Source organism: Lissotriton helveticus, chromosome 9 (assembly GCF_964261635.1).
Source record: "Lissotriton helveticus chromosome 9, aLisHel1.1, whole genome shotgun sequence".
In the NCBI taxonomy this organism is placed as follows: Eukaryota; Metazoa; Chordata; class Amphibia; order Caudata; family Salamandridae; genus Lissotriton; species Lissotriton helveticus.
In genome coordinates, this window is record NC_136070.1 from 244,116,524 (window position 1) to 244,144,018 (window position 27,495).

At 43.7% G+C, this 27,495-nt stretch overlaps 1 protein-coding gene across 6 annotated transcripts in view; it reads left to right on the plus strand.

The window, feature by feature from the left end:
- The first annotated feature begins 4,590 nt into the window (after positions 1-4,590).
- The window catches only part of DDHD1 (DDHD domain containing 1), a 466,403-nt gene continuing 443,498 nt past the window's right edge, over positions 4,591-27,495 (plus strand). For 3 of the 6 annotated variants that reach the window (XM_078659830.1, XM_078659833.1, XM_078659831.1), the window contains exon 1: positions 4,616-5,536. In XM_078659830.1, the coding sequence (XP_078515956.1) occupies positions 4,798-5,536 (739 nt within the window). In that variant the 5' untranslated portion in view covers positions 4,616-4,797. Of the gene's footprint in view, positions 5,537-27,495 lie in introns of all 6 variants that reach the window. The other 3 variants (XM_078659828.1, XM_078659829.1, XM_078659832.1) reach the window with 3 other exon arrangements.

The window sequence follows — 27,495 nt, forward strand, 5'->3', positions numbered from 1 at the left end:
CGACGGACAGGTTGGTTGGACGCTTTTCTCTCTTTCAAAAGCCTTTTGACCTCGCTGCAGTGATTCCTTTTTAACGCTGGCGTTTCCTGGACCGTTTCCCTGGTTCCAGGGAGATGGTGGTCCATTCTTTTATTCTTTTGCTCCACTAGCATACTTTGGTGCTTTCATCTTAGTTAAGTGTCATCGGTCAGTCTCACTGACCTGTGGACCACATCCACTGTCCATTGCTTTCTGTCTACAAATAGGTAGTTTGAGGAAATCTCATAACAAACTTGGATTAATTAATCATTGATATGTTATTTTCAAAAGAATCATTTTGAACAATGGGTATGTTGTTACCCCTTTCTATTTCCTCAGAGCGGGGCCTCTTTTTACCTGAGCGAGTACCAGGCGAGGTGAGGCCTTTCCCCAAAAACTTTTGGGTGAGTTCTTTTTCACCTTCTTTCTACATAATATTTAAGGCCAATATATTTGCTGTATAATGTATACAATGCTGTTCCTTCATAACGTTTGCATGCATGTCTTGTGTCTGTTCTTTTTATATTTCAATACAGGTGAGAATCCATTGACCTACTAGATGGTACACGGTAGGCATCCACAATATTTGTGGTCTTTCTATCAAGTGATTGGTAACTTGTATAGTGTTTGTTGCAGTAGTATCTTAAATCATAGGTCCTGAAGAAAGCCTTTTTAGGCTGAAACATGTCGACCCATCTGATTGATAGTGATATTTGTTTATATACTATCCCTATACTGTTGCTTTTAATATTACCCCTGTGATGACCCCCCTAATAAAGTAGTTTGCCTTGGCATCACACTAGGTAATTTTATCTCACTCTTTTCCTTTCACTGTTTGTTTCACTGCAACCTCTCCCATCTAGCCATGTTATCCATACATTTTCTTTGTCAATGGAGGACCTGTTTTTAGGTCTCCTCACAATATCATCAGGTGAGAGACCCAACGGATACCAGTCCATTTACAAAAAATCCCAGATGACGATATTCCGCCAAGCGGTGGGCTGATGGGAGTATTTTTTGTCCTGTTCTCACACTTTATTCATTTTTCCTTATTTTATCAGACACTAGCCCATGCATGCTTTATTTCATAATTGGCATACAATATTGAGCCTATTATAGACCTACAGTATCCCTTGTGTTTGTGTTACAGTTTGATTGGGGAATAGGATACTTGCATGTCTTTAAACTTGCTTCCCCTAGAGACCCTCCCACACAGTTGTTTTTTGTCACAACTTGAAATAGCCTTCACTAAGTGATCATCAAACAGAGGTCCTTCTGCTCCGTATTATTTCTCTGTCATCTCCACTAGTTTAGAGTCTACGCTCATAAGCAGAGCCTTCCTTATTTCTGCAGACATAACAGTGTTGGCATTACCCAGTAAACATATATCATGCTGACTGCAACCTATAAGGATGGGGGGATTCACATGGGTTCTTGAGGGCGCAGCATCTTCTAACTCCATAATTTTGGGCAAAGATCGAAAAATGTCCAACCTTATGGGGGAAAAGAGGTTTGGGACACTCCTCCTTTAATTAATTTCTGTTTGACTTGTCCATTGTTTTCCTAATCCAATAAGCATCAAAGTCTGAGAGTGAGTAGGATGGGGTCCATTCACCTGATCTCGGGTGAGTAATAACTTCGGAAGCAAAATAAGGGATACCACGGGCATCCAGAATGACTGTACCAAAAGTGGATGGGTTATGTGCATTTGTCTGAGGTAATGGCTGAAGAGAATAGTCATCCTCAGTATCTTCCTGATGACCCGTAGGGAAATAGATGGAATCAGATTTTGCAAGCTGTAAAGTATAAGTTCCACGCTGATGTATCAGGAAAGAATTCTGCACGAAGGTACCCTTTATTTGTTTTTAATACTCAAAGGAGACAAATAATTGAAAACAGGCATTAATGTACTTATCTTTGCTTAAGCAGCAAAGAAAAGCGGTGGTTGCTGCTCTAGAGGGATTGTTATACATTGGACTGGACTATGATTGATGCCCTATTGCATCATAGGCACTCTAGACTGCTGACCTCTGTTGAACTGTTTACTACATCATTTTTTCTCAGCCATGTTAAATGTATTTACTTTACTTTGGTGCTTGAGAAATACGGTAAATAAAAATGTCTGTCATAATCGTGACTCCATCTAGTACTGTAATAGAATTAAGTCACTTTAGAATAAATAATGTTAGCTGAACGTATATAGCAGTTGAAGCGCCTTACTAAGAAGGGACCTGCTCATAGCTGCCAAGGTTTCAGATTGCTATGTGTGACATTTTCATAATTTCAGTGAAATTATGAGTGACATTTCAATGACTATGAGTGACACTGACTCGCGGGCAAAACCAACTAATGAAGATTAGGGAAACCGATAAATATCAGAAATTACACCCATTTGGTCAACAAGAAACTCTAAAAAGGTCTTCAAACCGGAGACAGACTGCATTTCTCAGTGACAGTGACATTTTCCCCCTGAAATAAAACCAAATACATAAGCCCATGGAAAAAGCGCCATATCAAAAATTACACCCTTTAAAACAGTAATAAGCCTTGGACAGACTTTCAAGCTGCTGCATAGTCTCTGAATTGCAAAGTTACTAACCTACTGCCCCTAAGATGAATGTTAACTTACTGCTTTTCAAAAAGAGGTTTTTGTTTTGGCATTTTAAAAACAGAAACGTTCAGGTCTTACTAGCAATATTCTGCTTAGGCCGCATGTGGAGAGCAGGGCACGTGCACACTTCAGTACGGATTACAGCACTACCAGGTGTAACATGAAACAGAAGTACATAACTTCCAAGATCGCTTTTAGGTGACCACGGAAAATGAAATAATTGCGATACATAATGTGAATGCAGAGCCTGAACACTGCCCAGAACCGAAGGGCCCCTGCACACATTTGTTTTCAGTAGGTGCTGTCACAGAGTTACAGATACCGAGCACGAGAGCTGTGCTGAATTAAGTTCTCTGGTGGTACTGAAAGTATTAAGACTGGCAGCGCGCTAGCGCTTTAAATAAAAATGGAAAGTACACTTTGAAGAAAGCTGATGCAACTTACTGTGTGAGTCGACTCGAGCAGCAATTGTTGTACAACGTCCTTCAGTTTCATCTACGGAAGCCTGGTTAATAATGCGCCCATATCTGCTCTTAATATGTCATTACATCTACACGCGACCTTTGATACACTCCGTCTAAACCCTAAAACCCTACAAGCGCAGAAATGAAAGTCTATCTAGCTCCTGACATCCGGCGCCCGCGGCATGAGCCGCACAGGAACTGTGAATCGCGGCCACATAGCTGCAGCACACTGCCATGATGCACTGCAGCAGAGCAAGCTCTTTCTCCCAGATACTGCCTGACTCACCAACTTGTCCCCGGCCCGCCCTGCCGCACTAGTTTGCGCCTCCAATCACCCCATGCCTCTGATGCGTGGCGGGCGGCCAAAGTGTCCTGTCGGTGAGTGACGAATTATTCAGTCACTCTGGGTCTCGGCGCCCCCCACCGGTCTGGCAAAGTGAAGGGGGGGGTCATTGCGGTGCTGTGCACCGCGGCAGACAGGCAGCACTGGACAAGAGGCCTCGTGGACTCACATTGAATCCCGCGCCGCTTCTGCATCACTTCCCCTTCCTCCAGGACCGGACGTTACAAGACAGTACTACCGCCGCGCGGCGTCGCAGGAAATGCAGCCTGGCGCCCGGCACTAGGCTGGGCAGATTTGTTTCTTTGTTGCGCTCTCGGCCACTCCAAAGCTTAGAGGAACAATATTTAACTATTTAACTTACTGAACCCAGCAAGCAGCTGCTGGCAGCACGCCTTGGAGCACCAGAGCCGGCACACAGGCACCGCCGGTGGCGCGCGATGGCACCTGCAGAGCCAACATTTCAGAGTGGCATAAATGCGTGACAATGCATTTCAGTGCGGTGATGCGGCACACCGCACTGAAATGCGTGAGTGTCACCCGGATGCGTGATACTTGACAGGCATGTTTCAGTGCGGTAATGCGGATTACCACACTGAAATGCGAAAGTGTCACGCCTGATGCGTGACACTTGGCAGACCTGCCTGCTTTACTGCTTCTTGCGACCCGGTTATTTAAACGGTTTTGCCTTCATTCACTTTAAGAGCAGCATTCATAAAAGCCTTCGACCTCACTGTCTGATGACCCAACTAACAGGTGGCTATACTTAAATGAAACAGCAGCTCCGTGGCTGCCCCCCGCCGCAGACTGCTTCTGTGAGCCGTGCTGCTGGTGCAGGTTGTGACAGGTGCGCCGGATGAACTGACAGCTGCGTGCACTGTACCTCAGTCACAGCGAAGATGACCGGTGAAGCCGCTAGGCGCGCTTCCTGTGGACGCGCTCCGTTGGTAAATAAAGCGCCCCTCGCTGGGTTGGCCCTGCATTTATTAAAAATACATATCCAGACACCCACTGGGCAGTAGAGAACAGACAGACAAGCCGCCCTGGTGAGATAGGCATATCGAGACGTGACGCTCTGGGCACGCGACGCCCAGCGCATCGCGGCTCGTGATCCTAAGTCAGCTGGAGCGCCACCGGGATGTGCGCAGGCTCCGCCCACCGCCGCGCCCGGCCCCGCCCACCGCCTCCCACCCACCCTGTCAGGCCTGGAGGCTGCCGGTACGGGCGTTGAGAGACCTGCGTGCAACGGGGCCAGTCCTCCCTGACGAGCGGCGGATGCTTCCGCGGCCCTTCCCGCTGGCATTGATGCGTGAGCGGCAGAAAGACCGAGGACAGGAAGGGAAGCGCCCCCCACCGTTGGAGGCATGAGTTTCACGGACGGCTACCTGCTCGGCGCCGAGCCGGGGGAGAAGAACGGGGCCTGGCAGCCGGGGGAACCCGGCTACCACTTCACCGTCTACGAGGAAGATGGGGCGGACGAGCGGGTCAGCGCCCGGCTGCAGGAGAAGAGACCGCCGGGGGACGAGAGGCAGCAGCAGCAGCCGCCCCTCCGACACCACCATCACCACTACTGCCAGTTCCCGCTGCCCAGCCCCGGCCAGCTGGAGCTGTGCCTGGGGCAGCCGGCCTTCGACTTCGCCTCTGAGCCCTGCGCCCCGGGCGAGGATGAGGAGGAGGAGGAGGGCGCGGTGCCGGGCGAGGGCTGCAGCCTGGGCCTCCCCGAGAGGAAGCGCACCCGCTCCACCAGCTCCCGGCACCGCTACGAGATCGTGACCGAGCTGGGCCCGGAGGAGGTGCGCTGGTTCTACCGGGAGGACAAGAAGTCCTGGAAGCCGTTCATCGGCTACGACTCCCTGCGCATCGAGCTGGCTTACCGGCAGTTGTGGGACCAGGGGGGCGGCAAGGCGCCGGCCAAACCCGAGGAAGGGGGCGAGCCGTCGAGTCCGCCGGGGGAGGAGGAGGCGGCAGAGGAAGCACGGGAAGGGGGCCTGACGCTGGACGTGGTGCCCCTAGACCTGCTGAAGATCGAGCCGGTGTGCGTGCGCAGCGGCCTCTACGAGGTGGATGTGGCAGGAGGAGAGTGCTACCCGGTGTACTGGAACCGTAAGTACACGTTTGCTGGCTTGTCACTGTGCAGAAGGGTATGTGTACCCATGGGAGTCCTACTACAGCATGTCGGCCTGGGGCCTGGGTTCATATAATCAGATTTTTCACTTCTGCGCGAGACCAAAAGTTATGAGGTGGAAAGGTAAACAGAACATGTTGGAACTTGGAAATGCAGACATCTCAGGGTTGGAGGCATGCTAAATGGATTAACCTTTTTAGTTTTTATTTTGTTCTTTTGTAAAGGGCTGGAATTTGAGAATGCATAGTTATACTTGGATGTGGTGCGCTCCTAACGCCTGGCTAGATCACCTGGTAACCCTGGCTGGATCACCTGGTAACCCTGGCTACACTAGGTGCCCCTGAGCTTGAAGTCGTGTCAGTTTGAACATCCAAACACGGCACGTATCGATACCATATATTTGACAACCTGAAAATAAAATGGGTAGCCTGCCAGTTACAAAGATTGTGTAAGAGGACCTTTACATTACTGGCATCTAAAGAAGTATGGGACTCCCCAAGGTTATTTATTGCACAAGCCTCGTTTTTTGTGTACAGTTATTAAAGTACAAGGTATTGAAATCAAAATTATTTTGAGTAGTAGCATTATGGACGAGGAAAACTAAATCATGATGCTACCTGTGACTGACTGTTATCGTCTACACAGGGCTTGTCCCAATTACTTTTTAACATCTGTATTAAACCTCTCCATAATCTCTGGTGCACATTAAATGTACGTTTTTATAACGACTTTGACACGGAAGGGCTGGTCCGTTTGACTGGAGACTTGGGCATAAAATATGCCAGAATTAGTAGCATATTTGACCTGATCCAAATGAGAATGCGTGGCAACTGACTTTAACGTGTTAAGGCAAATTTCGACTTTCTGCTGGTAGAAGTAGATGTCATTTTAAAGTAGGAAACGGTCAGGTGTGCAAGGACACAGTCATTCCCGTAAAAGATGAGGCAAAAACTCTTGGAGTTTGGTTTGATACAAGGATTTCCATGGATTCTACAATTAGTGCCTTAGTCACAGCTTCCACCTATCACTTAAAATTACTCCTGATAGCTCAGCATCTCCAGAACAAACAGATCAGGCACATATTACGTTAACTATCGTCGGAGCCAATATATGTAGTATTACAATCCTTCATTATCATTGGCCAGTGCCACAATCCAGATACTTTAAAACTGGGCAGCCAGGGCAGTGATACACAACAATATCAATTCAACTATTAAAGCGATGCATTGTTTTTGGTGAAGAAAAGCATCAATGTAAAGACCTTGAACATGGGCTCTCTGTATATCATTTGGGCCGAACAAATCGAGCAACAAAGGTTTGCACCAACGTCAAAAATTAATAGGAGCACAGATCTGGGCATTTGCATCCAAAACCAGTAGTCTGTGGAACTTTTTACCAGGCTAGTTAAGTAATACAGAGCTGTACCTACGATTTAGAAAAGTTAAAAAAACTTTTCTAGCTCGTCCTTAATGTTTGACTATGGCAACACCTTAAAGGTGAAGAATGTGCAGCACTGTACAAATTGTTGCTGCAGATGGTACTGAAATCTGGATGATCAGTAGTTCTGATTGTCCCACTAAATAGCTGGGAAATAGCACCAGAACCAGTGACAACAGGTATTGACTGCTTCAAGATTGTGTAATTTTTAAAGTATATTACAACTTCCACTTACTATAGTCAGGGCTATCTTACTAATACAATCTATTGAGTAGAACAGACGTGAAGACTGCAACAACTGCTCAGTCGTCTTTACTTCTTGACCTCTTTATATCCTGATCTTCCATAATCTGGCTTTGATCCCCTGAGCCGCATATGTCTGTGACTCATGTTCCTCTGAGGAAAGGTATTTTTACCTGCTTAGAATGTATTTTTAACATACCAACACACTGTTGTGTTCACTGAATGATCATCATTATTAAGCAAATTAACATAGACGTGACAGCAGTTGTGGTCTATTTTTGCTTTACTAAATGTATATTCAACTTGGTCTGCACCACCTCACTTGTCTGAAGCATCTTGTATGCTGCTATTATTTTAAACACATTTTGTTTTTCCAGCCAAGCAAACATACATAACCAGACATGAGTTGGACAGAGCTCTTGGTAAGGACTATTGCCCACATCACCAGTTGTGCTACTACGCAAAAATGAAAATGTATCGACGCAACATAATCCAAATTCAGTTGCCAAAACTGTACTTCGTCTAACATACTGACCCTATCTTGCAGTTTAATAATGAGATGCTGCATGTCTTTATAAGAGAGAACCTACTTTCGAGCTAATGCAATCCGTTTCTTCCTTGACACCATATGTTATAAAGTTTCATAGAATATCATTGTCTCGTATATGAAACCCATTAAGTCATTGTGCACCAGTTATCTAAGGTCGAGGGAGCCAGCTTCCCCACAGTTGAGTGATCTCTTGTAATCCCCAAGCCTATATTGCAAAAAAATATATATTTGGAAATGTTCTCCTTTCTCCAAGCACAGAAATAAGGCAAGTATCACAGATAAATTAAAAGGATGCCCCAGCATGCTGGATACAGTTTTTGACCCTCTATAACTGAGCCTTGAGGACTCAACAGATTATAGGGATAAATTAACCAACTGATCCAAAGCCTTCCAGGCTTTTGTTATCAGAGGTCATACCAAATGTAACTAGCAGCTCTAGTGTATAATAGTGCTGACGCAATATTTTCGGTTGTGTCAACCTGAATCTTGACCACACATTTTGGGTACAAAGGTGTCTCGCCCATTTCCTCTGCATTTAGAAGTCTACTTCTGCTTCCCGTTTGAGTTTTGGAGCATTCGCTGTACTTGTGAAATTATTCATTAAGGCTATATACCAAGGATACTGCATGTTTAATAAGCAGGATTAATAGCATTCTATATTTGACTGGAGATTGATCTCCGTCATTACCTAACATGCCCTTATATTTCAGAGAAATATGCTTGACCAAGTAAAAAAGCTTGCCCAAAATATAGGAGAAATCTTCACGTATAGTTTTGAATTATTAGATGGGGTCTGAACCCCATATATGCCGCAAAGCTTTGCTATCCCTGTAATATAGCAAGTATGAAACTGCTAAATTACGTAGATTGTGAAGCATTCAGGGGTCAACATACTCTTTCATTCCACTGTACGAGAAGCTGTTTTCCAGTGCTGTTTGAGGTTCTGCCCTCATACATGGCCCTAGAGTAGTTGGTTCCTGATAATCAAGGTGCTTGATTGCTTTGAGGTAAGGTTGTTACTGGAATAAATGCACAGTCATTTCTACCAGTTGAGAGACATGTGGTGCCTCCTTATGTCAGAGCGATTCCGTACAAAGACCTCAATGCAAAGCATGGATAGCCGGATCCTTGTTGCACTCTCACCACCCAAAGGGTGCATGTAAACTCATGTATGTTGGTGCCATAGGTATCAGATAATCAGTGTTGTTTTCTTAGTGGCTAATAGAAACCTCGAAAGGGCAGTCACCCCGTAGAGCATATATCTCTCTACCCATTGGAGAAAATGGGGACATCCGTAGTTTGCAGGACTATTCCGTCTCCTTTGCCCGCAGGCCTAATAATGAATTCATTGAGTTTGGAAATGTGTTCGCCTAACAAAAGGTTGTATTTTATATATTTTTCTTTTTTGAACATGGTGCCTATCTAGGTAAGATAAACATTTTCACAGAGCAGGACCTCTTTGTCCATCTGATGGTTTACCTGAAAGAAGGTAGACAGTAAATGTAAGCCTGTGGCGTCAGAAGAGTCTTGATTAAAATGTATCTAAATCGTTTTTTAACCTAATCATTCAAAAGAACTTGTACAGTTCCAATTTAGACTTGAAAATGTTGTTTCTATATGAAGGAACAAAAGATAGACCTTTACTCAAAACGTCAACCTCACACGATCTAAAACATGGGATGGCAAATTGAATATCGGAATCTCCATATTGTTTGCTACTCGTAAAACAGATTCCTGGTTTGCATGGTATCTTACTTAGTTGCCACCCCCTGTTTCCCTCTTCATCCCTGTTTCCTCCGTTAACAACGTGAAGGGCCTCACTATAAAAAAAAAAAAGATTTTTGATTCTTTAATGCTTGTCGTGGTGCCTTGATGATCTGAGTCTGAAACTGAAAAGGTTTCAGAAAAAGTCACAATCTTTTTAAGGCCCCGCAAACCATAATCTTAACAATAGCAATCCCCAGCGCAGCAACTCAAACTCTGCCCAAAGGTTGAAGGTCCTATCATTAAACATTGCAAGGGAAGATGTTGTGAGGATGGGTTTTGCAACTTATAATGTGAGGGCCTCCTCAGGGGGAAGAGGTAGGCCCTCTGGGGGATTGTCTACCTGGGTTGCTACCCATTTGAATTGCACTGTTGAACAGCTGGACACTCTGTCTGATGATATTCAGTGCACGGTACTCGTGTTCTCTCCGAATAATAGGTTTCCTTTTATGAACATCTACTCTCGCCCAGTTAGCATTACCCAGGAATCCCCCAGCATAGACACACTAAACTTATTTATAGATGCAGCCCCCCTGAAGTTGGTTATGGGGGAGATTTTAACTGCCAATTTGAGCCTCTTGCTGCTTCCACTGATATTTCCTTTAGTGATGAGGATAGCTTTTGGTTAATTCCTTCCCCCCAGGCCCTCCCTGTTAAGGCTTGGACCCCGCTGGTACTCCAGATTAATGCGGTTCTCCTAGCACACTCTTTGAGAGCATGCAATGGTCGTACCAAGTCAGATCAGCCAGGGAAGTTAACTTTTAATAGAACAGGACAAACTTCTCTCTTGGACTACATTCTAATGGAGACAAGGTTATGGCAGTGGGTTGTTGACTTTGCTGTCATACCGTGACATGATAGTGACCATCATGCCTTGATGCTGGAGATGGAGCTCCCAGGCCTTTATAATCCTGTGGCCTCTGATTCTTCTCCAGCTAATAACTTAAAACTCACTAACAATAGAAGGAGAATTAGATAGGGCACAATGAAGCAGTCTCCAGACAAGATAGCTTCATTATATTCGTAAATTATCTCGCCACTTTCATCTCAGGAGGAAACTGTTAGAGCTACAGTTTCTCCTGAATCCGCTGGTAGAATTGAGGCATTATATGCTGAACTTACTAATAGCCTGACTCATATTTTTAACCCTTTGGTCCATTCCAAGTCTAACAAGGGTGTCAAACTAACTTGGTTTGATGACCCCTACCGTAAGGCAAAGGGAGGTCTTATAAAAGCCGTTAAAAGCCAGGATCGACTTTAATTAAACAACTGAGGGCCCACTATCGAGCTAGTGTCAAGACAGCAAAACAGAACTGGGAACAGGATAGATGGGTTGCCATTAGAGCAGCATTATCCAATAGGGACATGAAGTTGTTCTTGGTCCTTTGTGAGCGCAAGTGGCTGCGAAGGGAAACCAGCCCTAGAGCCTAATATTGCTGCAGTTGCTTGGAAATCTCTTTTACAGGGCTTATACTCTATTGGGGCAGCCCTGGAATTGAATGTTGATCCATCAGATGCAGCTATAGGGGTACGTTATGAAGTGGGCTGTGAGATTACATTACAAGGAGTTTTAAATGCAATTGGGAAGCTTCCCCTTGGGAAAGGCCCAGGACTAGATAAGATTCCTAGGGACTTTTTTCGGACGAGCCAAACATTTGGGGACCTTATTTGTGTGTAATTTTTAATGCCATTCTGAGGGGTATGAAGGTGCCGGATTCTTGGCTTGGGGCTGAAATGTTTCCTGTCTACATGAAGGGTTCTCCCCTCTTGCCGATTAATTATAGACCAATCAGCCTGATATACGTTACCCAGAAATTATTTGCCAGAATCCTCCTTGAACGCCTCCATGTTTGGATGGAGGATGGTGTAATACTGAGCGCGTATCAGGCTGGTTTTCGGAAAAATATGTCGCCCATTGATCACATTCTTAGACTTCAATTGTTATATTGGAAGACGTATCAGTGGAGGGTGGCTGTCTCTAGCTGATATTCGTTGATTTGAAATCGGCTTTTGATCTGGTCCCCTGTGCCAAACTTTGGGAGGTCCTTGAACAATTAGGAATCCCCCCTACATATTGTCTTTGATCATTCGCCTCCACACAGGTAACTTTGCCCAAATTAGGCATGGGAAGCATGGGGAATTGACCCCTCGTTTCCCAGTTGATAGAGGTGTAAGGCATGGGTGCCTGTTGGCCCCAACCCTGTTTTGCCTTTCTGTTAATGCCCTGGCCTTAATGAGGTAGTGGACAACAACGCCCCCAAGTTGGTGCATGATAAGGTCGCAGCAACGATGTTTGCTGATGACACTTTGCTGTTATCAAAGTCCCTATGGGCATTCAGCGGATATTAGACAGTTTTGAATGATTCTGCAAAAACATGGGGCTGGAGATGAATACAGCTACAACCAAATTTATGGTATTTAATCCAGCTAAAACATCGCACCCAAACCCCTCCTTAAACGGCACCCTATTAGAGAGGGTGTACGTTTTTAATTATCTTGGCGTCACGCTGTCTGAATCATTTGAATGGGGACCGCAATTAGCCAAGGCAGGTCTCAGGCTTGCCCAGACGGTGGGGGGACTTATAACAATTTATAGGAACTCCTCTCATATATCGCCTAGTCCTGTGGTTGAGATTTACCAGGTACAATTTAGGAGTGCCGTAATCTATGGGGCTGAACTTCAGGGTCCTCGTCCCACTGCTGGTTTGTCAAGGATAGAGAACAGATTTATGAGACAGTTGTTGGGCTTACAGTTGAGCTCACCCCATGTACCACTACATCTAGATCTGGGCCTTAGACATATCGCAGATGAGGTCGGGTTGAGGCCACTAACTGTTTTGGCATAGACTGTGGGCATAGACTGTGGGTGACCTTGGAGCTAGCAGATTACCAGTTGAGCTAAAGGAGATAATGGATCTCCCGGGGGTACCATGGTTTTCATACATTAAAAAAATTGCATCACTTAGGATTGGTATCCGTGACTTGTGGCGCAATCCAAAGGTGGTGTGTTTGACAATCTCACGTCTGGGATTGGTAAGAGCCTACTGACCTGCAAAGCTTGCTGACATCCAGGGGAATCCCAATCTTGGTCACTTAACAGTTGATTATCTGAATTTTAAAACTGACTATTTTATGGAGCCATTTTTAGAAACAAGAAACAAACATTTGCCCCATCCTAGTCTACCCTCTCTATCTGTCACTTTATGTACCCATCTGCGACTTCCTCCTTGGTAAGCCATGCAAGCAATATTGTCTACTCAAGATGTGGTCCTATCTCGGTCTCTAATTACTATTTCTTGATCAGTCTGGCACCTAGACTCAGTGAAGGGACCCTATGTATAATGCTTTTCTAGTTTCCAGAGGTCATTCTTATTTGCTTATGTAGAAATGAAATTTGTAGCTGTCTCACTGGTGCGGGGACACCCTGTGTCTACGGGTTCACAAATGAGGATCAACACTGGAATGGAAATGAAATACAAGTTTATTACACTGATGAGCGGGCTCCGTCTTACAGACACTGCACATGTCTGAGAGGGAAGTACTTAAGCATGGTTTCAAACACATCTTTTATACAGTTTTGGTGCAGCATGACACTTAAAACGCCTCTGTCATGCCCAAATGCAAACTGTTGACTTCTGATAAGCCCCCACAGTACTCTCAAAGATAGATAGGAAACATTACAGGCATTGGTGGGTTTGTAGATAGGAACATCTGTGTGCTTGGGGCAGCTCGTCAGGGGCCAAGCCTTTATTCTTGCACGCAGGCTTTATCAGCACAACCATCTTTTGGCACGTAACTCCCATACCTCACGAAGCCCCCCGCAAAAACACAAAATGGATGTTCACCGACAAAATGGCAGAGAGCAGAGGCTGACTTAACAGGATACTTTTTTCCCTTTCTATAGTCCCTCCTTTTAGCCTCTGCTAAATAAATTTTGTCTCATTACATAGCAATATTTTTGGTTTTTCAGAACAAAACTACATCAGTAGCAAATTAAGCACATTATTGAGATGAATTACATTCAAGAGAAGACAACAAACTCATAAGGCACAGGTGGAATGAGTACAACATTTGCTTAAAGATATACATGTACTCGACACAATCGAACCCCTCAAGCGGGTAAATAAGTTGAACCATTTGCCCCTCAGTTTACGAAAAGTTTCGGGGCAACCACGGGCCTCGAAGAGGGGCTCCTCCTGGGCTCCACACCAGTCCACTCCCTGCCTCCATTGCCTCACAGTAGGTGATTTGGCCAGGGACAAGAGTGTTGCTATCTCCCGCTTTGCCACCGTCGTTCCTAGGAAGCGCTTATCAGCTCAGGATACATCGAGTCCATCAAACATCCCAAGAGCAAGCATATTGGGCCGTGGGGAACCTCCCACCCAAGGACTCGCGTAACCTCAAGTTCCACCCATCTCCAGAACAGGACACTGCCAAACCACGTTGAATAAATCTGCTGGAGCGTGGCTGCAACGCGTGCAGGCCGGGGAGGGTTGCATGTGGGCGCTGTACAGGCGTGCTGGGGTGAGGTATGCCATATGGAGGTAGTAGAGCTGGAAGAGACACAACTTGGAGGAGGTTGTCATGGTCTTGGGGGACATAAGGGCCTCTCTCCAATCCACCTCCTCCAGGGGACCCAGCAACCCCTCCCAGCAGGCACGGAGTCGATCTAGGGACGCGGGGCAATTGTTCACCAGGGAATGGTAAATCCATGAAACCCCCCCCGCCCCCTCTGCCTAGGTTCCCCATCATCACCTGGGCTTCCAAGGGGCTAAATTCCGGGAAAGAGGTGGGAGGCGGAACGTGTGTGGGGAGGGCATGCCTGAGTTGGGAGGGAAGGAGGGAATTGTGCTGTTGTAGGTTTGCAAAAGATCTGATCTGGTCCCCCACACAGACATCTCATAGTAACGAGTTCCTGACGAGATCCCAACGACGGAAGTCTTGGAGAGATGAGACATCCCCCAGCCAGGCTTCGCTCCACAGGGGCGTCTGTTTGGTGAGTTTCTGGTCCCACTTTACGTGGCGGAGGGCTGTGCGCCAGGCCATAAGCACCGTCCTGGTCAAGGGGGGGCAGGGCCTCTGGCACGGGGCTCCCGTACAGGTATGCTTGGATCTGCGCAAAGTCCATTAACCTGAGTTCCACCCGGTACGCCGGGTCGGATCTGCCACCTGCGAACCAGTCCTGGATCACGATGAGCCTCGTGGCCAGGTAGTAGAGGCGAAGATTAGTCACCTCATACCTCTGTTAAGGGGGGGGTATGCAGCAATGTGCTAGAGACAGTCGCAGCCTCCTGCTTCCCCATAAAAACCAGGTGAAGATGCCATCTAATTCCCGAAACCAGCTGCCTGGGAGATGAGTGGTGGTATTTTGTAGGATGTTTAGGAAGTGGGGGAGGACCATCATTTTAAAGAGGGCACTCCTGCCCAGGGGGTTGAGAGGGAGGGATTACCATTTCCTGAGCTCTAGCGACCAAGGGCGTAATATTCAGAGCCCACTCGAGTTCCGGTAATGGCGACCCACACACCCACTTACTTGAACGATTGCCTGTGTAGAGGAATAGTTGTTTGCCAGTCAAAGCACACCAGGGATGGATGTAGGGGGACCAGGGTGGATTTCGCTGGGTTGAGTCTGAGGCCGAGACCCGTTCAAAGGCAGAAAGGGCGTCCAAGCATCTGGGACCGGATGCTCTCTGGGTCCGCCAAGAAAAGGAGGACGTCATCTGCGTACAGGGCACATAGCAATATTTAATTATCAATTTAGGCAGGGGAAAGCTTAGAAAACATCAATAATAGTTCCTAAGTTCACATCAACATACTCTTGCAATGAAGTGTCGGTCTGATCTACTGTCTTGACCTCTATCTTTCTCTTAGCCCTAGCTAAGAAAGGACTGTGGGGCAGTAATCGAGTTTTGTGATAGGAAGCAGGGGCCAAATAAACAGGAGGGAGGAGAAAGGACACGTAGCATGTCCCTGACCACCCTTGTGGTAGGAAAAAATAACCCTTATTCCCACAGATAAAATAAGTATTGAGACTGTAACAAACTACTGTGATTTGGACTTGTCAACGTCAAGACAGTACTGCAGTTGCTGTTTCTACAATAATAGGACCAATACTCCTTACACAGAGGAGATTTTGCTTCTGTTACTGTTATAACTGGGAACCCTTTCTCCAATTTCGTTCCTATTTTTCATGGGGTAAAACATACTTGGTGGCAAGACCATTATGACCACCATATTCCTCTACTTCTAAATCCGATCCTTTCGCCTGCGGGTTACCATCGTCATCTGGATAACAATGCAAATTCAATTGTTTATTAAGGCCTCCTATATCAAAGCTAAAAATCGTATTAACATATGTTGCAATTAGGACTCCAAACCAGGCCGTGCAGGAACCATTGTGGGAGAATGGAAGTGGTATGAGAGATGTTGCCCCTGGTGTACAGGTAACAGTCCACATAACCAACAATTAGAAACGTTAGCAATGCTATGGGTATAATGCAACATCTGAATGAATGAGTTATTTACGTAAGAAAGCCAATGCCTTTTCTCTAGGGATGGAAAGGTAAAATGATGATATTCGAGAGGTGTAGGTGTTGGGCGTACAAGCATGTGCACAGGAAATTTCACATGTAAAAACCAAGCTATTACAAAAATACTTATGGCACAAAGGAGACTCGCTACCAAACAAATAATTGTCCGTTTATGCTTGATCTTTTTAGATGCAGGGTGTTCATTATTCAGGCGATCTTCCTCCATGATAGGCATTTGCAATATCAAAATGTCTCTAAATGTATTGTCTCTTATAACTCGCCAACTTGGTCTATAAATGTTCCTTCCAGAATTTTGCACTTTATGCACAGTTCATAGGTTAATCAATGGGAAAAATGCAAAGGAAACATAAACATTGGAGGTAAACAAACACAATTTCACCTCAACGGGTTTCAAACCAAGAGCTTGAACACAATTGTTGGAACTTGCAGTCCAAGGATGACTATAGAAATGATAAGTCAGTATAAAAAGTACTCAAGGAAGGTCATCCACAAGTTCATCTGCGACGGCCTGAAGGACCGTTCGATATATTGCCTTTTTCAAAGGGTGCATCTCGGGTCCCATATAATATCCAATCGGGGACCAGTCAGAGAACTGAAGTTGTGGTCCAAGGCAAGCAAAGGTTATTTTACTTTTCACCGGATTCCTAGGCCAAGTAGTTGAAATTTCAAGCTCAATTTCTAATGTTGGACAAAGTATTGTAATGCAAACACGAACAGTGTCAGTCGTTTTCTACACTGTGAATCCTCGTATTCTTTCCATTCAGATACTGCAGGACGGATTTGCCACAAAGTCTGATAGTAGGAACGTTGAGAATCAGGATGTTTCTATGGATTCAGGATGCTCAGGCCACAAAACGCACCCGACCTAGTTCGGCCGCTTGTGTAACCTAGAGCCTCCCACCAAGCAGGCCCTCTAACCGGACCAGAACTCGCTGGAACCCCTTTCTTCATGATGCCTCTGTTTAGTTGGTTTTACGAGGTCTCAAATAATATCTGTCTCTTCCCGCTGTTGTCAGATCTGCAAAGAGAAGTTCCTCAGGTGTGGCACGGTAATGGTCCGCCTTCTTCTCGTTACTGAGAATGTTCTGTGCGATTTCCTGTGTTCTCAGATTCCGTTGTGTGCCACTGCACGAGTAGACATAAGTGTCAATGGCAGGGCATCAGGCAATTTGAGTCCCGTTGAGGCCTGAACTTTAGCCAATTTGAGTTTCAGGGTTTCATTATATCTTTCCACTAATCCTGCAGATTGTGGGCGAATAGCAGCATGAAACTTCTGGCGTATATCTAGACTCCAAGTAATCAATTTTATAACCTGTCCAATAAAGTGAGGTCCATTAGGTTTTCCAAAAATTCAGCAAATCCCAAATTTTGGGAAATATTCCTTCTAGAGTATTTTAGCTGTAGTGAGTGTAGTGTTATCTTTTGAAGGATAGGCCTCAACCGACTTGATGAAGGCACATACTATTACTAAAACATATTTTAGATTATTACATCTTTCAAGCTGAACAAAGTCCATCTGTAGGACTTCAAACGGTGCACTGGGTGGGGAAAACCCTCCTTTTGGGGCAGCCACTCCTTTCCCTGGGTTATGTTGCAAACAGATCATGCAAAGTCACAAGGTGTTTAGCTGTCTTTCTTATGTCTGGGTGTTCCCATACCTGTTCTAATTGTGTAGCTATAATTTTGGCGCTGACATGTGCTGGACCGCGCGCCGTGGTGATGAACGGTAGGACATAAGAGCTGGGTAATTTTCACCTGTCCCCATCTGGCCCTTTCCTCCAACAATTTTCACTGTCCAATATTCCTGTCTTTTCCCACTATTCTATTTCTTTACCTGTCGCCATCTGCTGGATCTCTCTTACTTCTTCTTTCACATTTGTAATTTTCTCTGCGATAGAGTGCATCACATATATTTTTTCCTGTTGGCTACATGCTGTTTCTTTTGCTGTACTGTCTGCAAAAGCATAACCTCGGCCAACATCACCTACTATTTTCTGATGTGCACTACACTTAATGATGGCCACTTGCTTTGGTAGTGTTAATGCAAATAACACAATTTTAACTAATTCCCTGTGTTGTATCTTGGTGCCATGTGATGTCAAGAACCCCCTCTCCTGCCATAGGCGTGTCACATTGTGTGCTACTCCAAAGGCATACTGGCTATCCATGTAGATGTTTACAGAAAACCCTCGATTGAACTCAGAAGCCTGCCAAAGTGCAATGAGTTCTGCCGCTTGCGCAGATTTGTAGGGGATACGAGCTGTCTCCAACAATTGTTTGCAGTGTAGTGATAGCATAAGCTGCTGTAGTGGTACCATCAGGTAACTTAAGGCAAGATCCATCTACATACAAGTCACCCTGAGCGTCAGGCAGGGGAATATCATTAAGGTCCACTCGACCCTTCATTTGTTCTTCAGTGGTAAAAATGCAGTTGTGTATGTCACTAGGTTGTTCGGAGGGTGATGGCAACAAAGTAGCTGGATTCAAGGTCAAACAGCGTTTAAGTGTGATGTGTGGCGCTGGCAAAGTGGGTTCGTACCCAGTAAGACGAGCATTCGTCAAGTGTTGGGTCTTAGTCTGATTCAATAATTCGTCAACTGAGGGTGGAACTAAAACCGTCAATTTGTGGTCCAGTACAAGTCCTGCTGATTGTCTGATTGAATTGGCAGTTGCTACAACAGCCTTCAGGCTAATATGCCAACATCAGGATCGCCCTCTGCCCATAGAGAAGGCGGTACAGTAGACCATTCATGTGGTAGTTAATAACATACTGCTTATCACAACTAGGCTTAACAAACGTAATGTATACACAATGCAGTGAACAATAAATACGTGCATGAAAATATTTAAGTCTAATCCTAGCAGATTGTTAAGGCAATTTGGTGCGAGAAGGAATGGCGTGTTGGTGGTGAACGGACCAATAGTAAGATGCAGGGGCTTAAACACAGGACCAAGAATTGGCTTTCCAGCAAAGCCTATTGTTATAGCCAGACGGGCGTGACTACCATGGATCAGTTTTGGGGTATTGCATTTCGTGTAGCCCCAGTATCTACCAGAAATTGCTGCAGGGTCCCCAATATTTCAGCAGTAACAAATGGGCCTGTTTAATGTACCAGTATAGAAACTGATCCCTCCTCTCGTACTACGCTGTCATAGATGAAATACATGCCTGTGGCGTCTGATGCTTTAGTCCTATGCATAATACGTTTATTTCGGGGCAGTATTATCAAAGTGATTCCATCTGTCACTACCAAAAGTTCGTTGTAGGGGACCCCTTGTCATTTTCCTTCCCATTCCTCTACCTTGTTGGCAGAGTACTTGGCATTCAGATCGCCAATGTCCTTCATTTTTACAGTACGCACATTGGTTTGGCCCTAATGGGTCAGACATCCGGGGATCTTGCATAAACCTTCTCGGGGGGTCAACCTTGAAAATCTCTCGACCCCTAGCTCTCTGTAATCCATAGGCCTCCTGAAACAAAAGTCGAGTTTTTAAGACCTTAATTTTACCTTCTTTCTTGTCTCGTTCATCATTAATTTGATTCTCATAATATTGGGCCATATCCAGAATTTTAGGTGGAGTGGAATTGGCCCATGTACTCTCAGCCACTCGTAGTTTTTGCGAAATATCAGTTAACAATTTGGTTACAAATGTATCTACAAATAGGTGTTTGCCTGTGTCAGAAGCTGAGTCTTGCCCACTATAATAGTGAAAAGTCGTCTCTAACCTGGTGAAGAAATCAGGGACTGACTCATATTTCCTCTGTTTACAAGCTGCTAATTTCGCCCATGATGTTTATTTTGGGGGTACTCCCGTCTTCATTTAGGTAATTATGTGATCCAGTAAATCTAATACCCGTGGTGGTTTCTCCCCTGGCTTTCTATCAATATCAACTGCTTCTAGCTGTGCCCAGGTACCTCCATAATATGCATGGTCCTGTCTACGCACCATATGCCAGAGGTCAGGAGGCAATGTGAGTCCGAAACACCTCAATGTCTGCCAGGGTCATGACACAGGAAGTCAATGCAGCACTCATTTCTTCATAAAATGCACTAGGATTCTTTCTAGGATCAGGCAAAGAAGCTTTAAGCGTTAATACGTCCGATCGTTTCCAAGGGGAATAGATCCATTGGAACTGAAACCGTGCTGCATTGACACCCTGACCATCCCCTGTGGCTGGCTGAAACACAGGAGCCGCTTCCCGCATAGGGAAGGTTTTCGTTTGAAGCTGACCTAAGTCTCTTAAGCTTCCATTTATGAGCAAAAATATTCTCCGCCGCTTGTTTTAAGCGAACGGCAGAACCTTCATTCGCCCTCTTCCACATTCTACTTAAAACCCTAGGGGTCTCCTCATTAATATTAGTCCTCCAGTCCTCTATTATCGCATTGGCCATTTTCCCTACAATATATTGCTGAGTCATTTGTGGATGTTGTGTCAAGGACGTGAGAACCTCATCCAAACGTGTATCGTGGTCTCAAACCCTATCATGGGCCTGAGTCATTAATATTAATTTGTCATTTTCTGTAAGGGTGGATCTATGACATCGTCTATGGGTATTAGGGGGTAGTAAACCTTCTGTCGAGTACGGGAGTCCGGGCGGAAGTAGTAGGTAACGGGGGATACATTTGTGGTACTGGAGGTGGCAGGAAAGGTGCTGTTGGGGTTGCATTATTCCCATTGGAGTTTGGCGCATAAGGAGGTGGGGATGGTTGACATAGTAATTCTTCAAGTTCTGAATCATCATCATCTAAGCCCTGATTAACTTTCCCATCTCTTGCCACATATACCTTTTGCATTTGAATTTTAAATAATCTCTCTTCACTTTCTATACTCTCTTCTTTTAATTTCAACTCTTATTTTCTGTAAAATTGTATCCTTTTCCCCCTTAATGTGCTTCTGTTTTATTTGTTTTCTCCATAATCCTAAGGCGTCAAACATACTCTTTAAGAGAAAAAGTAGACAGAGCTGTTCTTCTACATATTGTAATCTATTTAGGTCAAAGGTACCATTAAGTGGTCACTGTAAATTGGTATCTGCCTTCATATATTTATTCCACAATGTGCTAAACAGTATGGAAGAAATACCGTATTTAATGTACATTTCATAATTAGGAGTACCCTCTATAGGTGCTGGCTGTCTTTCTTCCAATATCTTATTCTTGTCGCATCAACAACATAATGCACGAAGTGTGCTAAAAACAGGCATGTTTACCAATCTCTTCTTAATAATGTTGCTAAGAGACTCTTATACCAAAACTTTAAAAATGAGAACAATTTCTCAGTTTACCTGCCTAAAACATTTGCAAATGTTTATCGAGATAAAACCAAAAAGGCATCCATTTCGATCCAACCTGATCGCAATTCTTCAACTACCACTTGCTGATCCTCAGATCAATAGATCACCTTCAAATGCAAACCAATGAGCCCCAGTTGAGACCCGTATCCGCCACGAAGGTCAGGTCGATTAGCTGAAAATCACCTCGGCCGTGAGAACAAGTCTCATTTTGTAGGTCGCCCCTCTGTGTTTGTCTCGTCGAAATGACCTCCTTCTGGTCCAGCTGCGGTCTTCAATGGGGCCCCACGTTACGGCGCCAATTGTAGAAATGAGATTTGTATCTGTCTCACTGGTGCAGGGCACCCTGTGTCTACGGGTTCACAAATGAGGATCAACACTGGAGTGGAAACAAAATACAAGTTTATTACATTCATGAGCGAGCTCCGTCTTACAGACACTGCATGGTTTCAAACATATGTTTTATCCAGTTTTGGTGCAGCATGACACTCACTAAAACCCCTCTGTCATGCCCAAATGCAAACTTTTAACTTCTGATAAGCCCCCACCCATAGTCCCCTCGAAGATAGATAGGAAACATTACAGGCGTAGGTGGGTTTGTAGATAGGAACATCTGTGTGCTTGGGGCAGCTCGTCAGGGGCCAAGCCTTTATTCTTGCACACAAGCTTTATCAGCACAACCAGCTTTTGGCGAACACGTAACTCCCTGACCTCACAAAGCCCACCGCAGAAATACAAAATGGATGTTCACAGACAAAATGTCAGAGAGAGAGGCTAACTTAACAGAATACTTTTTTCCCTTTCTACTCTTAGCCATTTTTCTTTCCTGATGTTGGAGAAATGGCTATGGTTGCTAGACTGTCTTGTTAGCATTCTGCAGTGTCAGTGCTGCCTGAACTAAGCCCATATTCTCTTTGAAATAGTGACCACTGGAGATCATCACGTGTTGTTTAGTCTCCATGTCCTGGAGTTTCACATGTCTAGCCCCCATTCCTGTAACATATAGGTTGATTTTTGCAATACGGTTGATCCAAAGTGCTCATAAGATGTCTTTAAATTTGGGGCCGATGTGATGAACAGGTAATCTGACTTTGAGAAACAGTCCCTCACCTTCAAGGAGGAGTATTAAGTTCTCTCTGGATGTGCTTCCAAATGTCAACTAAGCACACAGCAGTGGTGCAGCAGTATAGCCTGGACCTATTCTTCCCTGATTTCACAGGAAGGGCTGATCTATCTGTTCAGTCTCCCGTGAACGGATATAAATCTCCTCTAGTTAACAATAGGGCCTCATGAGTCAGTAGTAGTAGTAGTACCACCATCCATATCTTCACCTTCGTTTGTATTGAATTCTGGGAGCAGATGCACTGAAAATAGTACTTTCTTCATGCCTTCCCAATCTCCTGCCACAAAGCAATGTAACCTGTCCGTATGTATTCTGTATCAAATGGCAGAGCTCTCTTGAGAAGGGATTCCTCACTCCGGTGACCTGGAAGTGAATCCTGAATGTGCTGGGAAGACGTTCCTGCCTCTTCCAGTAGATCTACAAACACTACCCACCTGATGTTTTTCATGAAGCAGTAAACACTAGGCCTGTGTCTTTTAAGGATGTGGAACACTATCCCTCTGGTGAGTTTATGGTCAAAAGCATTCATATGCAACGTCTGTATCTTGAGTGTTCTGTTTCTGAATCATAGCTGGCAGACGCTGCTATTCTTGGCTCAGACCTTTTAGATACTTCTCGATTTCAGCACCCTTTTATCCCCAGAACCAAAGCACCTTCTTGCCTTTGCTTTAAATCTTTTGCACACACCTGCCCAAAGTATAAACCATGGCAACTTATGTGGGAGTTCTTTTTGATTTTCAATGAGCCTGTCCTACCTCTATTATCTGTCCTCCCAATTGAGTATTTTCTACCCCCTGGCATTTGGTAGGCAGCTAAGATAGGTGCATTGCCAATGCCAGTAGGTCTGGATTATAACTGAAAGTGCTTCTTCAGTCACTGGTGAGTTTAGGCACTCGGTAAGTGATCATAAATGTACTCTCACTGGTCTTTTAACTAATGATCCATTCATCCACCCGCTGACTTATTCTTGTTTACCTACTTACCTGTCCGAAAAAAAAAACATACACAACAAAAGCATTTTCTGAATAAGTTAATGAATGAGTAGAAAACCAAAGCAATTCCTGCTCAAACTTGGTAAGCATATGCTTTCAATAAAAATATAAAACCCGCATATAATAGCGGGCAGCTATCTTGCAGTGGTGCTGTACATAGTTTCTCATTGTTTTAAACTTGCAATTCCACAGTGTTTAGAAGCACCTTGTTGATCATCTTGGACTGTTCTAAAGTGGTCACCCCTTTTTAGAACAGTGGCAATGCTGTGCACTGCAGATTAAATGATTGAGTAGAGCAGTTGCATTGTCTGGGGAGCAGAGGGCATTCTAGTCAATAACTCCAGTAGGTTGACCCAGTGCCCCATGCTGACATGGATGAAAACAGAATGGGAATGACACCTGAACAGACCAGTGACAGAAGATGGCTAAGGTAAATCCCCTCAAGATATTCACTTTAATGTACTTATTTTTTTAAGAATGATTTTTAATTCCCAGAGCCTGGCAGATGGATAAACCTATTAGGCCCTTCTAAAAGTTGCTCGCAGGGATAATCACAGTGCAATTCTTATTCCCCCCGGGTTTGTCATAAGGGGTACTCCACACCAGTCTCATTGCCTACTAAGTTAATAAGTGGGTTTTCATGTAATAAAATAGCTTAAAAGGCTTTAATGGCTGTGTAATGACAATCCACGCTAAAACACCTTGTGGCTTTAACTCGTGCTTTATATTTTTGAAAATATTTCTATTGAACATTTGAATGTTTTAGCATATAACAATGAGCAAGGCACCGATTAAGGGGTTGGTATAAGGCATATTAGTAGTCTTCACAGAATAACTTTAGGTGCAGTGGTAATGCTAAAAGGAAAGACTCCTCGTGGAACACGCTGTGGTATTACAGGAAAGGGATATAGATCTGTTGTTTCCACCACCATAATCAATATGGGCCATTTAGGCAGCATATCTGCTCATACCAAAGATCCTAGCCTGGTAGCAAAAAGAATATGAAGTGGTGATCAACAATTGAATAAACAATTTTTCGCCTTGCTTTACGTAAAAAAGTCGGGTCTACTGCCTTTGTAGTAACAAATTAGATATTGCATCTGGCAATACTTTTCTCAGTGATCAAGGCTACAAGCTCCATTGGTTCGATGACTTGTCACTGTAGGAAAGACTCTAAAAAATAAAATGTATACTTGCATAACAAATTAAAATGACAGTCTGCCTTGGACTTTTAAAAATGACACGCAGACAGGTGCACAAAATGAAAACACGAGGCTTCAAAGGCCTCTAATCAGACACTTCCTCCTATGATCATGTTCTTTAAAAATGTTAAAATGGTACAATTATAGTTTGCAGTTAATGGGACTTGTTTAGATTTAATTAATAGACTGTGTTTTCTTAACTTACAATACTTATTAAATGTGTGTAGTAGTAGTGTATAGCTTGTATTTAGTAACTTGACGTTTAAAAAAATAAAATTGCACACGAGCAGTGACGGCTAAATAGAATTAATGGTTTGCAGCTTGCTTGGAAGAAGCTTTATTTGACTTTGCAGATAACAGTAAAAATGTGCTCTGAAATAGATGCTGTGAAAGTAACCTCCGACTCTTCCTGATATTGTTAGTTGCTGGTACAATGTTATCTTTAACAGAGCTCTATTCGTAAACTAACTTAAAGCCTCATTTTTTTACTATAGAGGGATATAAAGCACACACATTTCAAAATGCATTGCCATAATATGTTTGTTTTTCCTTCTTAAATAATACGTTTCTCGTGTAGCTGTTGTAATGTGTTTAGCAAATAAGATTAAAATGTGCCGTGAGAACAAAGTGCTAGCATGTGCCTGATGAATGACATGTGAGCAGGAGGAAAAGGGGGAAGATGTGCCTTTTGGAGAGTGCTGGATTCCCATTGGAATAGATGAACATGCCATTGGAATAGATGAACATGCCATACTTTATGCAACATTTATATAATTATAAATGTGTTCCTAGATTAAGAGCCTCAGAACCAGAGGGAATACTGCCTTAGATGAAAGAAGAAGAAAAAGAACTAGAGGGTAAAAGAGATTCCTTTTAGATGGAGAACAGATTCAGCTGGATAAGGGGGTGGGTGCAAAGCTACAGAGCAGAACGACCGGCTCTGTGTCCCTGTTACTTTTATTAAGACCCTACTCTTTATGCTTTAACTAATTGGCATTACCAAGACTTATTTGCTCTAAGCTTTATTTTCTCTTTATTGGAAACTCCGCAATTATTAATTATTGATTTATTATCTTCATGCTAATCTTGCTCTTGCCGTTATTTTTGAACTATTCATTGGTTCTGACATTTGTGCCCCACTTCTTAGAATAGGGAGTGCCTCCTTTATAGAACACGCTGTAAGTTCATTATAATATGATCTTCACTAATTATATATTTCTATTATCAATTCTGTAGCCTGATCCCATAAATTCTGGCTACAGGTTTTTCTAAAAAGTGTAATAAGAATTTTACAGAGTGGGCTTTTGGTCAGCCAATTTCAACTTTTGTACTTCAAGTGTTTTTCCATGGCATGTTGCGGCTTGGACAGTTGTCCGGCGAGGGCATTTCTTGAATGGTCTTATTGTCCCATTTATGTTAAGATTATGTTTTGGTGATGGGGTCAAGTAGTCCTTTTATTAAGTTTGGATAGAGTGACTATCTCAATTTCATTACAATTTCCAGACATTAAATCTGGCTGTTATAGCTTTGGCATACATAAAGTACTACTTACACGGACACACCTGATATAATTGATTTGTAGGTGAAAAGTTCAGGACTCGAAATAGTGTCTGTGATGACTTGAAGTAAAGTGCCACCCTAGGTTAGAGCTAGCTAGAGCCTGTGTGATCTCTGGTGCATTTACTTTGACAAGTTAATGGCATTGTTAATGCTAGTTAATGTCTTGTGTGTTTAGGAAGTGCTTGTTGGTTAGATACCTTAGCCAACCATGCTATTCACTAATCAGCCTCACACATTCTTTTATTTTAATATCCTATAATAGCCTGTTATTTGTATGCTTTTTTGCACTCATTGTATAGACATGAGCACAAATAGGCTTTCTTTAAGATGAACTGAAAATACTGGCTCTTGCACATAACACATGTCATACTTCTCTTTTACTTGGGTGGTCTATTTATTTTTAGATATGTTGGATGAAGATTAGGTGTTTTTAAACTTTGAGTCCTGAGGAAGGTGTTTTCCAAATTAAAAAGACACACCGAAATGCGTCGACACAAGTACAAAGTCATTCTATTTTTTTAATGTATTGGTTTTTATAAACGGCAATGTAATAAGTTTTCATATGTGATGTATCAGACTCTATAGTCTATATTACTGGATGTATTATTGCAACAATCATCCTATTGAAGTGAAAAACTTATACGCTGGATTTTTATTCTGTATTGATTTGTATTTCTATGTTTTTAATTGCACCAAAAATGTGTAAAGAATCATAACTATCTAATTTCGCTATTTTCAAGAAAATAATAAATGAATTGTATAATTTTGCGTGTTGCTATCTTTTTATAATTAAGATTCCCTTTGGTTCACTGTATATTGGATGTGATTGATCATATTACCACTGAAAAACACAGAAAGAAAAATTCTTTGTTACTACTTTGCACTTCCCGGTCCTTTCTGGTTCACCTGGGTAACGCTCTCTTTTTGTGGACTACTTTAGTTCCTATTCCCACCTTTCATATTTACGAAGCACAAGAAAGTTTTTTAATTATGGGATTGTTTTTCTTGGGTAGCTGGGGCAGCAAATTTATATGATTATTCATGATTATACTAATCCCCCCCCCTCCCCGAAACAAAACTCATTAATGACGAGATTTTACTTTAGTCTTGATTATCCAAGGCATATGCAAACCAAATACACAAGACAACTGCTTTGTGTATTTGTAGAACAACCACAAGTGAGTGTGTCTTGCCACAAATTGATGCATGGTACCTTAAATAG